This window comes from Botryllus schlosseri, chromosome 8 (genome assembly GCF_051294905.1).
Source record: "Botryllus schlosseri isolate E-star chromosome 8, Bs_hap1, whole genome shotgun sequence".
In the NCBI taxonomy this organism is placed as follows: domain Eukaryota; kingdom Metazoa; phylum Chordata; class Ascidiacea; order Stolidobranchia; family Styelidae; genus Botryllus; species Botryllus schlosseri.
This window is the reverse complement of record NC_137243.1, coordinates 10,144,981-10,160,020: the sequence shown is the minus strand read 5'-3', so window position 1 is coordinate 10,160,020 and position 15,040 is coordinate 10,144,981. Positions and strand designations below refer to the sequence as shown.

Below are 15,040 nucleotides of genomic sequence, written 5' to 3'. Positions count from 1 at the left end.
CGCAGACTCGTGAAAAAGTAGTGGGAACATTGCACGTAAACTTTATCCACTGCACCCCGGTGAAATTGGTGTATTTGACTAGAGATCACCCATTGGCATGGGTGCGTAAAAGAAATTTCGTACCAGACAGTGATGATGACATTATTTCAATCATAAAGTATAGACTGGTGGATATCGTTGATATTTTAGAGTGCACGATCCCCGCCACACCATTTCATGAACAAAAAGGAAGAAAAAAACAGCGATAGGTAGGCCTACATATGCCACACAAAAATGGACGATGACTCGGCGGAAGCAAATTCGGTGCGGCAGGGAGCGTTTTCCACAAAGTCGCAAATTTACCGGAAAACTAATCGGGTAGCAACATACAAGGAGGCGGTGAATACCTGAAGCATTTGAGTTTTGGTGGTCGCCAGTAAATTTGTCAGCGCGGAGATTTTCTCAAGGAACGTAATCGCTTGATCTAGGAAGCCGTTATCGTTCGCCCAACATTCGATCTCTTCCAGGTTCCCGCGAATTTGAACGCCCTTGTCCCATCGGTAGTATTTATTCACTGCGTCTGAACGGGACACGAATGAGAACATTTCTATATACCTTCGACATTGGCCTATACAGACACTCACCACCCTCCATTAGAGTGTTGAACAGCGATACATTAGTGAAGAAGAATAGGTAGGCGAACAGTTGCGATTCGATTGCGGGGTGAACCCCGTATTTTCTCGTGAGAGCCAGAGCAGCGTCATAGATAGCGGTGACAAGTCCGATACCCCGCGTCTGGCAATCTTCGTCTTCGTTCGATTCTGCGAACGGATTGGCATCTAACACTTTCGGAAGCGCCCCGTACAAAGTCTGAAAAAGTTACATTTGATCATGTTTTTATGTTTATGCTAAAATCGATCCTGACATTTCACATTCGCGATGCATGGCTTGAAAAAAATGCGCATGGTGGAGATATTCGAAGATATCTGAAAACTGCAATGCCCGAAGTGGATGTTGAGGAAGGATTTCAAATATATGCTTCGACATAGAGGGTTTGTGTGGATACAGTGTTACGTAAAACGCTGGGTAAACTGTGGAGAGAGTAAGAATTTTTACTGTTTTTATTACTGGAATTTTTTTTACTTTTCTACTACTGCCACTTCCAATGCAACGGCTTTTCAGACAGAAATACAAGCTTTGATACTTTTCAAATAGTTTTTCAACAAAATCACATTATAGTTTCAGGGTACATCGCTGTCATCTTTATCAAGAAATTAGGATCGGACTCTGTAGTTTGACCACAAAATATACTGCGAAATTACATCTATCCGTATCAATTCTTGTTATTTCGCCGTAGTAAAGAGATATACGAATTGCGTTTCGAAGCGGTCAAAGGGTCATGTACCTTTGCAACGTGTCGTGAAAAACTTCATGATAAGCGTTGAAATGCGCAGACCGATCCAACATATAAAATAAAGTGTCACCTTGGTGAGATAGTAGACCAGCTGCTGGAATGCATACATCACGATCTCCTCCAAAATCGCGAGGACATCATCGGTGACGCGGAAACTCAATGCGTCATTCAGCAGGTTGACATCCACTTCGTTCCTATGATAATTAAAGTCTCGTCTACGATTCTCAAGTGCTGGTGGTCGAGGTAATTTCAATAGCATTTTCACCGCGATGAAAAATAACTATTTATCTCAACATCGAAAAGTGGAACATGCGGTAGCGGCTGGTGGCATTTTAGCAGGTAGAACACACACGTCACACACTGATCTCGAGATTATACGATATTGGACTAGTAAATTGTAAAATACACTCACAGCTCCATCTCTTTCGCCACTCTCGCGCTTATCCTCTCGACAATGTCAGTCTGAAGATAACTGAAGATTTCCAGCGTGTTGGACATCCAGAACACGACGCCTTCCAGCTTGGGCAGAAGATAATTGATTCCCTCTAGTGGATTCTTGATTCTGCAGGTGTACAAGTACATAGGAGTCATTAATTTAACGCCGGGATTTGGTCAGATTAGGCAGCATTGCTACTCAAGTAAAAGTTGAAACGGTGTCATAAATTTAAGCGGAAATCATGATTGCTAAGACATGTTAAAACTTCTACAAGTACAAGTTAAAAAGAACGTCCTGAAAATTACACCAGTTGTTTTCAAAATGTAGATTTGGCCAAGGTGCCGCAGACTTGTAGTGTATCCGAGGGGGTTGCATCTTCGCTACAATGTAAAATGATTGATGGCACTACAGACAGATTGTCGAAAAGATATTTCGTTACCATGACACAGGGGCTCTTCGAGTATTTGGTATGGTAATTTCATTCGCAAAAGTGATATGCATTCTAATCTAAGAATACTGTTCATTTTACAAAGCCCGAACTTTAGTAGCAGTGTAAGTAGTCTGGAAAGATAACCACCTAGCAAGTACCGAAAATAGGTAAAAGCTACTTCCGTACTCCGAAAAGTAAAGGTACTTCGTTACTGACCCCCTCGAGTGTTACTCAGTTCTCGCACAGAATGCAAGGACAGCGAGAAAGGATAAACAATAACGGTAAACACTTGACACACGCAACAATCGCGTCAGCATACAACTGTCCCGAATCCAGATCGTTTTCGACGGACTATCATTGCAGCTCGTGCATGAGGGCTTTCAAGTGACAACTCGCCGGGATATGTTTCGCCTTCTCAATTGAAGTTATTTTATTTTCATAGTAAAGGCCACTAGCCGATTTAACTTCTCCTTTTCATAAGGAAACGAAACTCGGGCCAAAAACACTCATTCGAGGTCAACATTGGTTTAATCTTGTTTCAGATGGCGCGCATGGTGAATATAGGTTATTCCTAGTGACGAGATGATAAATAAAGAACAACAACTTACTTCGCGTCGTTTTGCATCGAAACACTTCCAGTCGCGTCCTGTTGTTACAAGTCCGCGTTAGAACAAGGCACCTCAGGTCAAACGCAATCGCACTTACCAGCAGTATGGTTTGCAAGTGGCTGGCGATCGTAAATAAAAGACTTTTCTTTTGTTCATACGTGAAATTGAAGCAGGACTGCTCGATACAGTGTATTAGAAACCTCGCTGGCGCCAGCTCGCGGTCACAGTTTTCCGGGCGGGTTTTGGATGAAGAGGTAGCGGCGATGTCATGAGCCGCCGCGAATATCACGTCCACCACGCTGTCCGCGTACTCGTGGCGGTAGCTCAGCTCCATGTCCACGCAGCGCTTTTTGACGGGCGTAAACGCGCTGCCGTGGCTTGAGATACTGCCGAGTCGGTTAGAGCCGGAGTTTATTCCAGGCAGTCGCATGTGCGAATGCAGCGAGTCTCTAGACGTGGGGTCTTTGAACATGAAAATATACTTGGTCCCAATCGTGATGATGTCGCCGTTTCTGAGTTCCTCGTCTGAGGCTATAGTATGTCCGTTAACTGTGACAGCGCAGTCGTCGCCCACCAGATGCAGAGTTACTTTCCACGGGGAGAGCTGCGAGCTGTTAGCGTTCTGGTTGGCTTTCACGCGGTACACGACGCAGTGGTGGGTTTTGATGTCGTCGCCAGCGAGTTTGATGTTGATGTCTTTCGAAGAGCCGGTGGTCTTGTCGCCGCTCGGCTGTGGTAAAGTCGATTGGTCGCGGCCTATCACTGTCACTTTTGTGTCCAGGTGGTGGACCAGATTCCCGTCGTGGTCCGGGGAATGACCGCTGAAAAGTTTAGCGTTAACGCTCACGAAAATATTATCGAGTCTCGCTGAAACATGCGCGTTGTTCTCTTTATACCGAGGTGGTAGGTAATGAAGCGCTACTACTTTTTCGGAGCATTTGCACGACTTCCACTTCTTCCTGTACATTATTTTAGGTAGAACCGCTTACTTTTTACAGTTGGGAATTTGAAAAGAAGAAAAGCAGTTTTGGGATTTGTTTGCCGCGAGAAATAGACCCTGTATGACTGAATACTTAACACATAATTTTTATATATCATATTCTGAATTAAATTTTCTATGTTTACGAGTGAAATTCTCATGCACACTGGGCGAAAGAGCCCCTTGTATCACGATAACTGAATGTATTTTCCAAAGTTGCACCTATTTTGTAGCGTCATTGGTCACTTTATGTATAAGTCGCGAAGATCCGTATTATAATTGGCCACTTACGATTATCTGCTAAAGTATACGATCCCGCAACCAAATCTACTTTTGGAAATATTCTACTTGAGTACTTCTTAGACCTTTCATTTTCCACTTCCTTTTGAAGTAATTTTGAGATGGATCGTGAATCACTACTTCTACTTGCAATCTAGTAGAAATTCACGATATTAATTATACTTCTACTGAATAGAAATCATAATACCCTAACCATATCTGTATGTGTATATATATAGCACCTGTGGATGCCGTCTTCGCCTTGCAAAGTGAGAAGGAATGGGAGAGGAATGTCTCGTTTCGAGCGTCCGTTTCCGGCTTTGTCGTCGTCCGCAAACTGCGGGGGAGTAGGCGGCGGTTCGTGTGTGAGTTTGCTCTGGTTTGTATCACTGGTTGTGGTATTTTCGACAGTTTCATTGTAGTGGCTGTCTTCGTCCTCGTCGCTGGTCGCCGAATCGGGTGTCAACGTTTTGATGTTGAGAGACGATTGGGTTCGGGAGAGTCTGTGTGTAGAGAAGCATAGATTTAGTATTTATACACATTATTTCCAAAGAAGTGTCCGGATCCGAGGTTGAATATCAAAATTCGACATCCGGCCGTATGACACTACGGTAACCGTATACTGCGCCTTGCGGGCAGTAAGCTGGGGTATTTAGTGAACCCAATATGGCTTTCACCGTCATTTAATATATCAGAAATGTAGCCTGGGCAATCAACATTTCCATAACAAGACAATCACGGTTTTATTGTGCTGTGAAGATGTAACGACAGTCGCTATGTCGGGACTGTACCGACAGGGTGACAGTCTGTGATTGTGTACCGTTACTGGTTCCAAGTACCGCGAGGTCGTAAACTCTGATATTTGGTAAATTCAATAACCTTGCCCGGGGTGCAGCCTACATCAGGGATATAGTCTTGACTCTTGACAGTGGAGATCCTAATATTGCGTAGACCGCAAAACGTCACGGTGTGTTCCGCGGTGTGGCGGCAGAGCACGAAGAGATATAATGGTAGTTTGTATCAAAACGTTGGATAATGCCATACTGTCTGTGCAGCTCATTGTTGACAATGTTTCTATAACAGCAAACACCATCGATGTACACTTAGGGTTGCATTTAAAACAAACGGTGTTTTAAAAAAGGCTTTTTTTTTAAATGTGTTTTTTTCAAGTTGTAAACTTATGCCATAATTGTGTAAATACTTGAAAAAAACATATGTTATGAGCTACGGACAATTACCACTTGATGTAGCCGACGTATACCGATATAGGGTGGTTGAAACCCTCAAAATAGTCGGTTCAACAGCAACAGTACATATATTCGTCAAAGTAGCTATTTTTACCCTATATTTTCAATTGTCAATGTCAATCCACTATGACGTCACAATTAAATATCCGTGACGTCATGGCCTTGAAAAAAACATAAAAAAAACAGTAAAAAATGTTTTAAATATGTTTGCTTTAAATCGATTTTTGTTTTGAATGCAACCCTATACAAGTAAGCGCAGTGACAGCAGTATAACTGGAGCAAATCGACTTATCCAAGCCAATACTTGCAGCACCCACATTTATATTACCCACGGCCCGCAGGCCGGCCCGCTATATGATAGCTGGTAATATGACATTGGCCACATAGGGCCACTCATCTGCAAAGCGACACAATCATTAGTGTCGGTTTCTATAACGTTTGCATCGGACGGACTCGGATAGGATTCGGACCGGATTTTACGCAATTTTGAGACAGTGGGAATGGGTTCGGATTCTACTGCAAATTTTGTTTCGGACATTTTTGGATAGTTGCAACTTCTGCTTCGGATATTATTGGATAGTTCTGACCAAACTTGACTTGATTTCATACCAAACGAAAAAATCGTCAGCTTGACAACCAAACACCAACAGTAAACACGTTCTGATAAAACTGGTGACACTCTAAAGTGGTCATCCGCGTAAGCGGTGTCTCACAAAAAGGCTAAAAGTGGGCCGTGCTACAAATCGGCAGACACGGAATCAAGAATGCAGTAAATCGGCCTGGTTTAAATGACCGTTGTAGTCGACAAACACCATGAATACCCCAACAAACAAACTCTAAAATGGTTCTGTCAAAGGTTTCAAGCAAATATATATCAGCTAATCCCGATCTAAAAACTACAGCAGGATTCTTCGGAAAAGGTATTCGATTCGGATTCTGGACTGCATTATTTGGACTCGCATGGATTTTTGGTTGAGATTGTTCGGATTCGGACGGATAGTTCCTAAGAGACTCGAGCTGTCGGACGGATTCGAATTCTCAGAAAGCAATATCCGCTCACCACAGGTTTGCATACCGCCATACCGGCAACGAAAGATGCAATTGAAAGATGGGATATTTACCGAACATTTTTCATGATAAGTCGCTTGGCTTGAGCGTTAACATCCTTGGTTTCGCGATCTTTCTCCGTGATGATTTGATCCAGAACCTGAGCAACAATTGCATATTCCTAAAATCATACTATCTGGCCAATACGGTGCAAACTAAATCGCCGATAATTACTGTAATATCAATTTGCTCCAACTTCATATTGCAGATCTGTACACCCGACTTCTTACAAACCTATGGCTGGTAAATCATAGATAGACAGACAAATGCTTCTTATTCGCGGGTGGCATATATATATATAGGGTATTCCAATGATAAAGTGAAACCAATTATCCGACAATTAGCACTTTGGACCGGTTTATTTTCAAACTGAAAATTAATTTCAGCTCTGGGAGAAAATACGCCGCGAATAGCATCACGATCCCATTTGATCTACGGAAACTGCTTGATATCGATTTCTTGTAAGTACACAACAATAAACAATGCTCCTAACGCGTACAGGCTGAGATACATTTGACTACTACAAAGCTTGTCCGCCCATAGTCACTTACAAAGTAGGCGCCCCTCCCAACAAACGTAGAGTACAATGTAGACTGGAATTACTTCAATTGTAAGTACTTGAACAAACAAGCGGAATGTTATCAGTACATTGTCTCTATATTGGTACGCTGAGATTGTCGAATACTGTACAAACGCGTAATCAGGTTACTCTGTCAAAGGAAAGTTTAAACTTGGACTAAGATTTTATCTATTAGATTAAGTAATAACTAATAACATCAAGTATTTAGTATAGACTACCTACGACCGGTGAATTATGAATGACGAAACTTTCCAAACAAAACGAACACAATTCACAATTATATAGTCATGATAAAGACCTTGCGTTCTAGTAACTCACAAAATCCTCGTGCCGAAGCACATTTCTGCCAAGAAAGCTAGCCCAAATTCGCTAACTCAGCCACTAAGCAACGCTAACTTTAGTAGCTACCGTGATCAGCTGATTACCTCTCTCTGTCAGTGTTATTCTACAATAGCAATACGTGGTAAATATTTCAATAGCAGATCCCGGTGTTCATAACAAATCCAAAATGAGTCTATCTTATAACCATCGAATTGCCATAGCACTGCACGCAGATAATAATCAAATCAAATTTCGGACATTGTACGTATTAGGTATAATTTGTATTCATATTATGGATTTTCGAATGTAGAGGTAGTCTTCAGCAAATGTGATATGATATTTGATTGTTGCATAAACCATAGTGGTTTCCGAACCACCCAGCATCGTTGTATTTTGATGCCTAAATGCGAGCGACTCGCTATATAGTCATTGCTTAGGAACGTGGCACCAATTGCTGGTCGTTGGCGTTATGAACGTAACCGCAACGATTGTCTTGCGCGGCGTTAATATCCGTAATTTATGTGACCTCAGTCACCAGAACACCTTCTTAGATCATGATAAAGCGTAAGCAGGCCTTTGTCAACTCCCAATCCGTATATCAGCCGTGTTCCGTCGTGCCTGCGGGCGACTGCGCTGCAGGATTGGACATACCTTTCATCAACTCATAAATCATGTCAACATCGTATTGATGGATTATAATATAAGCATTAAATATCATCTCAATCGCGAAGACCCAGATCAATGGCACAGTAATCCCAACAAAACCGCGCGCTTTGTTCATGAAATGTTAACGGATGTTTGAACGGGCCATATATTAGAGAGGTATTGGTGCAGTGATACATTCAAGCTAATCCTAGAAACAACTACACATACAACTCACAAGTTTTCATGTTTCAAATATCATTTGTGGTGAATGGAGATACTCAACTGGAGTCCGTAGAGCCGGAGAAACACACGAAGAAGTTTACCATGAAAACAACCCCATCTTACCTTAGAACGGTCCCGAAGCTCGAATCGCCTGGCGTAACCTTCTAAAGGCTTCCAATAGGATTGAAGAATGAGTGGTTTTTCGTGGTCGTTTAACGGCCGCACATAGTCTTCGACGAACGTCGCGTCGACACCTGCGCTACCCTTGGCGTCAGATTCGCCGCTCTCTTCTCGAATCCTGCCCACGACCTCGCACAACACGAACTTTCTCGCCATGCTGCGATTGATAGCGTACCGTTCGAGAGCGGCTTTCACGAGTTCTCTGGCTTTTGACTGCCTTGTTGCCAAAACGCTCTTGTATTTCGCTCCTGGGCTTACCGCATCTCCGAATATTTTCAATATTCCTGGTAGATTAGCATCGGAAGATAAGTTGTCGTTCGGCAGCGGTTCGTGGCCGAACTTGGTCGGGCTATGTTTTTCGTTACGCTCACGCGAGGATGATCTCCCGCGCCCTGTTTTCCGGAGACTTGAGAATAACCGCCGTGCTGACGCCGACACCCCCTGATCCCGGCCGTGTCGCTGCTGGCCGGACGGTTGAGATTTCTTGCCTTGCTTCGCGTCTCTCCTCGGATTTCGCGGACTGGAAACAGTGGTGACGCTGAATACTCCCGGCGACTTGAGGTCGCTGAGTGATTTTCCGTTTTGCAGGTGTCGGACGTCTTTGACTTCGGACGAACGCGTATGGTAATCCCCGCCATTTCCTACCAATTTTGGTTGGCTTGCTGACGATCGCAATCTGTTCCGTCTGGTGTCGCTAGGAATCGGAACGGGCGATCCTTCCAAGCTGTCCGCCCGCCCGGTGCTTTCGCTGGCGCTGCTCTGGCTCGTTCTGGTGCCTCCAAAATCCGACGCTGACATCATGTCATCATCTATGTTGAATCTACAAGTGGATGCGTTTACTGTTATGTTCGTGCATTTACGTTGGCGTACTTTGGCTCTTATTGGTATGGGTCTAGTAATTAGTGCCTATATGTCATTTCCTCGTGTACTTCGTTTTGGTATATTTATACCGTATTTTCCGTTATCTATACTATTCTCATGTATATCGGCTCTCTGGATGTTAATCGTATAGTGCCCGTGTGTCTCGTCGTGATTCTGCTGTTGGGGGTTACATACTTTGGATTCCTATTGGAAGTATGTTTAGTGTTATATAGAGGCATGGAAGCATAAGCATAAGGTAACGACAGGCGGAGGTGGTCAAAGTAGTCAGCTTTGGTAGTCAATTAAAAGTAAAACTATTACCGCGAATGTTAACTCTATTACAAGTCGAACTACAGCATTTTCCAAAAGCAGTTTACGTAGTTTCAAAACGTAGATTTGCTCGGTACGTCGCCTGCTTTTAGTAGCGAAACTACAGATGCATCTTCGCGACGGACGGAAATGACTATAATGCTACTAATAATTGGTGCAATTTCCGAAAACATATTCAGGCTACACCTAGTCGTTATGTCATTTTTACTCGTAAACATGATGGAAATTGCAAACGTATCCCAAAAATACTTTCTAGTTAACAGAATCAAAAGTTAAAAAGCGGGTAGTTTTACCTGAAAACTGGTAAGTATAAGTGAAAGTAATAAAAACACATGACCACACACTGAATAAGCAGTGCAAGTAGGCAAACCCACTTGAATACTCTAAATAACTAGAGTACCGTACGTAAGTATTGACCACCTCTGGGTAAAGGCTACTGCAGGAGTTCGTAAGATCTACATAATGGATTGCTATTAATATTTGATTTCTAAATCCAATCACAAATCAACACGAATCACTGTGGATTTTGTGCTGCCAATAAAAACCCGAACATTAACTTGGTCAATGGTCATTGGTCAATGGTCAATGATCAACGGCCGATAACTCGCATAGACCAACCAACTGTTCTCACGCGTATAGGTTGGTGTTCCGGCCCGCGAAAATATTTATCAAGACATACATTAGCTCGCAAGAACTATATCTTTGCCGAGAGGCAAAGAAAACCAATTATCCTAGTTGTTACAGATCTAATGCCAATTGATCATTGAAATCATTTCCCGTCTAAATTGCAGAGGCACTACATTGCTACTGTAATCATGCCTATTTCAAAGATTGATATTTGACAATGAGATCGATCGAATGATGTAATATATTAGTATAAGGAACGCGTCTCATATAAGACATCTGTTACAGAAGAAAATTGCACGGAAAACTTGGGAATTGTGAATTCGCGGCGCCCAGTGTTATGGTACATCATTACAACGAAATTACAGATCTTCCGAATCTGAAGTCTACAATAATGAAACGAAACGGTATGCTGGTATTTTAAATACGCAGACCCTCCGCATTTAAACATCGTCAGGTTGTGTGAGTGCCAATTACAGATAATCTTCATCAATTACTTCATCTCATGTGCAATAACGTTCCTCTATCGACAAGACATCGATACGGTGTAGCCTTTTCCTTGCAGTAGAGAACAGTACTTGATTTACTATCGCAAGGTTATTTTATACAAGCCCTAAAAGAAAAAAAATTCCCAAGCCTTTCTCTCCGGTTGGATATTGAGCACCCAGTAATATTGCGGCGATGGTTTATGTCAAGATTAAATTGGTTTATGTCGTCTAGGATCACTTACCCTCCTCAACACAAATTTAACTACATAGGTGGAGGAACTTGGAATTCGGAATGTCAACGGTCGTAACTGTCCAACATGAGTATGCTATGGAGGGTTGCAGCTAAATAGTTGTATTTAAAACGAATTGTATTTTCAAACACTCCTGTTCAAACATGATTTAAACAATGTTTCAAAGCTTAAATAAACCCTTAAGTGAGTGTTTTTGACAAAACCGTGTAATTACGTCACAATGGCCTCAAGTATTTTCGAAAGACTATGTCGCATGATCAATCAACGATCATTGATCCTTGATCATGCACGAGAAATAGCGCTAATAGGCGATCTGGTTCCATCACGCAGGCTCTGTCAGTAAATGCAGCATCACTGGGTGATTTTATTAACAACGCCACACACATATTTTCAGATGAACAGCAATCTTATTTTTATTTTGAGGGGGACGGGACGAGTCATAGTCGTTGCCATGACGATGTCAGTGGTAAAATTAAACTGGACGGTGAAATCTGAACGGCTGGTTAAATGTCGCACTCTCTTGTTGTGAGAAAATCTTTTCCCGATGGGTTGGGCATCACTCATCAGATGGAACCATAGTCACATTCGATAATTTGCCCCGTATGACTCCAACCTACGAATTGCACTGAATTGCGATACCAGAGTATGGAATTAACCCCACCACCTTACTGATGCCTCTGAGATCTCAGGGAATTGATCATTTTGGCAAATTTTGAATTATGCCTGATTTTGCAAATTCGGTCATGACGCAATGACGCACGATGTCTTGTTAATGGACAACATTGAAGACGATACGCGATATGCGATCTATTACTACTCTCAATGTAATAGCTCAGCCCGCCGCATATATTTGTTGAATACGATTCTAGTATAACTATCGAACATTCTATGTCTAGCACACGCGTACAAATGAGCCGAATATTGAAATTTTAGATGTTATAATTCATATGTAGGTGGCCATGGATAACTAAAAACTAGAAATATTAATAAAATAAAACGTGTTTTTCACAAAACATCTGCGTTTTAAATGCATTTTCAGCTTAAAACACCCTGCTTTCCACGCTGGGAAAATATGCAGTATTCAGATCTCAATAAAACCAGCACTGAAGTACAACAAGATTATAAAACGGGTGTTAAATTAAATCCGCAACCATATAATTAGTATCTAAAACAATTTTAACTGGTACCGCGGCAATTACATTTTATAGTCATCGTAATTTTCTATGTGGAAACGCTAGTCATGCAAAATAACACCACACGTGATATATATGAAACCGAAGACATACTTGTGAAAAAGTTTCCTCCTATCACTCGACGTAAGTCTCCCCCTTTCGAGTCCGCGTATCTGGTCCGACTGATCGGCGTTACCCGTCGTATAGTGTCCCGGACAATACGTATTCACGGCCAAATTTAGAGGCCTTTTCTCCGGTTTGAGAAGTATTTCATCTGTACGCATAAAAAAGTCATGTTAATTCGCGGCATTGTATCTCACTATAGGTAATTATGAATCAAATATTTAAAATCCGCTTTATGTGGGCACAGCAGATTCTTCACTAACCCAAAACCACTTTGATTACACAAGTAAGTGATCTAGTTCTACTACTCAAGTAATGGCAAATGCACGTTAGCACGGTGTCGATAAAGGAGACATGTCCAACAATGATTTTTAGGAGTGGTAAATCCATACAACAAATTGCTTTCCACTAAACAAATTTTGGAAGACAAAAGTGAGTATTTATCCTCTTCGGATTGGCATAAAAACTGCTCTACTGGCCACTGCAGAATAACCTATCCCCATCAGCGTAAGAGTGATAATGTTCTATTGGCGAAGTGCTTGGGTGGATTGTTGGCAGCACAAATTTACCAATTCAACTTAACGCAGGTGGGAGCCATCGTGACACCGTTCTGGGAACATACCGCGTTGAAATCCAGATAAGCGGGCCGTGCCATTAATTGAGCGTGTCCGGCATCGTACAGATTTCGAGATGAGGTATTTTGTAATAGCAAGATGCTTATTGGTATACGGTTAAGAAAGTATAGTTTCCTATACATGGCAGGTTCCAAATTACAGTAACTGATACTCCGCAAGAAGGGCCGAGACTGATATTTTGCACGGAAGGGTTTTGGTCACAATGACAGCGCTAGAAATTGAAGCCACGGCCATTCTGACAGGTGAAGGTATAATAACAGGTCATCGGATCACTAACCACAATACGATCTGAAAGTGGAAGGAAAATGTATATCTTCTGCCAGATGAAAATTCGCCAATAAGTGTAACCCTGTAAATCAGAGTATCAATAACATGACCGTCGCGTGGGATCAAGTAAGGTCACGTTGCTTTGCAAGGAGAACGAGAAATTTATGTTCTTGTAATGACTCAGACCATTTCGCGGTCGGCTCAATCCAGCCATTGACACAAAGCAATAAGGACACAAGTTTCACAAGATGTAAAGAAGAGCACCAGCATGCAACTCATGCGCAATTAACGCTAAACCACGTCATCAAACTCGTACGCGATTCTCGTATTATTCATTGCGATATGTTTGTAAATAGACTCTTCGGCAAAGTTTCGTTTGCTAAGATCGTTTGCGCTGAATTTCATCTCGTGACCTAACGGCCTTGACCTCGATTCGACTCTATCGAACCTTAAGCCTAACGTAAACATCAACAACGTAACTATCTGATACAGCGGGGATACTGTGAATGCTTTTCATATACAATCGTCATTTGTAAACAGAGGCAGTCAAAGAATCGCTAATAACTGAAGACACCACACCCTTCCTCCAATTTCCGAGTATATATATCCTGAGCGGAATCGAAAACTACGAATTCAGCAAACGTTCATTGACCAAATTTCGAATCATGAGGACGTTTCAATGGGGGAATGTATAAATCGACCCAAGAATATAGACGTGACATTTATAACTTCAAGATTTTGTCGCGGTGAACTTATAATGTCAAATCCTTGCAATGTTTGCATTTACCCAACTTTCCGAACAGAGGGCAAAGTCATAAAACTGCCACTATTCCTGATGTAGGGTCGTTTGATTGTATGTCTAATTGTCTATGGGAGTTTCCTAATTGTACAAAGTATATTTTCTCTCCATTTGGACAGTTTTATTCGAGAAAATGTTATACCGGAAATCGGTTGGATTAGTGGATTTCGGATTTAAAATAACTTGCGTTTCGCATTCAAACCAATAATTTATAAATTTAGTCTATATACTATTCATATTTATTTATTCGGGCATCGTTTGCCCAACAGACACTTCACAAATTTTCACAATAGTAACCTTTTCCGGCGGAATATCAATGGAGTTGGCCTGAAATAAGCTCTCTGGAAACCTTCACCCTCGCTGTCAGTTGATTTTATTATGATGACTTGCGCAGCCCAAAAAGGAGTCTCACAATGGTAAAGCGATTGTAAAATTGATCCTTGTAATTGAGTTGGCCGTGATTCATAGTCCTGTAACCGGTTAGTACCACTGTACCAGTAAATTACGAGTAATGTAGCTTACAATTCCATTCGAACGATTTTATCGCAGCCTGGATTCTCTACCTCGAGATGTGTTCGTAATGAAAATATCGGTATCCGAGGCGCCATTTGCTCTCAAATTCGTGTATTTGTGCCGGGTCGACACAATCTCGAAAATATGACAATATCCACTCAAAATCTTACCTATATGACGTAAAGGTGACGACACACACACCACAAAAATGTGGAGTTATCTGGAGCTGCTGTGCGCGATACGGGCTTAGAATATAAAATACTTGATGCTAATGAGAAAGTTTTGTCGCTGTACAATAAATTCTGAATTAATACCAGCAATGACACGCGATGCCCGTGCATATGTACAAGGAACAAGTCCCTGGTCAACATGCGAATTTGAATAAACTACAATTCATTTCATCGGAAATTCGTTGATATCATATTATACTAACGGTGTCGCTGAATCATTCCTACCCTCGATGAAATATCGTATTTCAAACATATAGTCGAACTTGCTAATCTGCACGGAATATCCAACTGATCTACCTGATTTTCAATATCTGCCGTGA

At 41.9% G+C, this 15,040-nt stretch overlaps 2 protein-coding genes across 5 annotated transcripts in view; one reads left to right on the top strand and one right to left on the bottom strand.

The window, feature by feature from the left end:
- The window catches only part of LOC145445220 (cytochrome b5-like), a 392,395-nt gene that overhangs the window by 70,200 nt on the left and 307,155 nt on the right, over window positions 1–15,040 (top strand). The window lies entirely within an intron of this gene.
- LOC145445181 (ras-associating and dilute domain-containing protein-like) overlaps window positions 1–15,040 on the bottom strand; it is a 32,099-nt gene that overhangs the window by 8,419 nt on the left and 8,640 nt on the right. For 3 of the 4 annotated variants that reach the window (XM_080323330.1, XM_080323332.1, XM_080323331.1), the window contains exons 2-11: window positions 12,268–12,427; window positions 8,371–9,247; window positions 6,494–6,579; window positions 4,368–4,628; window positions 2,965–3,688; window positions 2,868–2,905; window positions 1,806–1,955; window positions 1,464–1,587; window positions 624–849; window positions 387–559 (exon numbers count right to left, since the gene is read on the bottom strand). In XM_080323330.1, the coding sequence (XP_080179456.1) occupies window positions 387–559; window positions 624–849; window positions 1,464–1,587; window positions 1,806–1,955; window positions 2,868–2,905; window positions 2,965–3,688; window positions 4,368–4,628; window positions 6,494–6,579; window positions 8,371–9,247; window positions 12,268–12,427 (2,819 nt within the window). Of the gene's footprint in view, window positions 1–386; window positions 560–623; window positions 850–1,463; window positions 1,588–1,805; window positions 1,956–2,867; window positions 2,906–2,964; window positions 3,689–4,367; window positions 4,629–6,493; window positions 6,580–8,370; window positions 9,248–12,267; window positions 12,428–14,660; window positions 14,911–15,040 lie in introns of those variants that run through there. The other variant, XM_080323333.1, reaches the window with a different exon arrangement.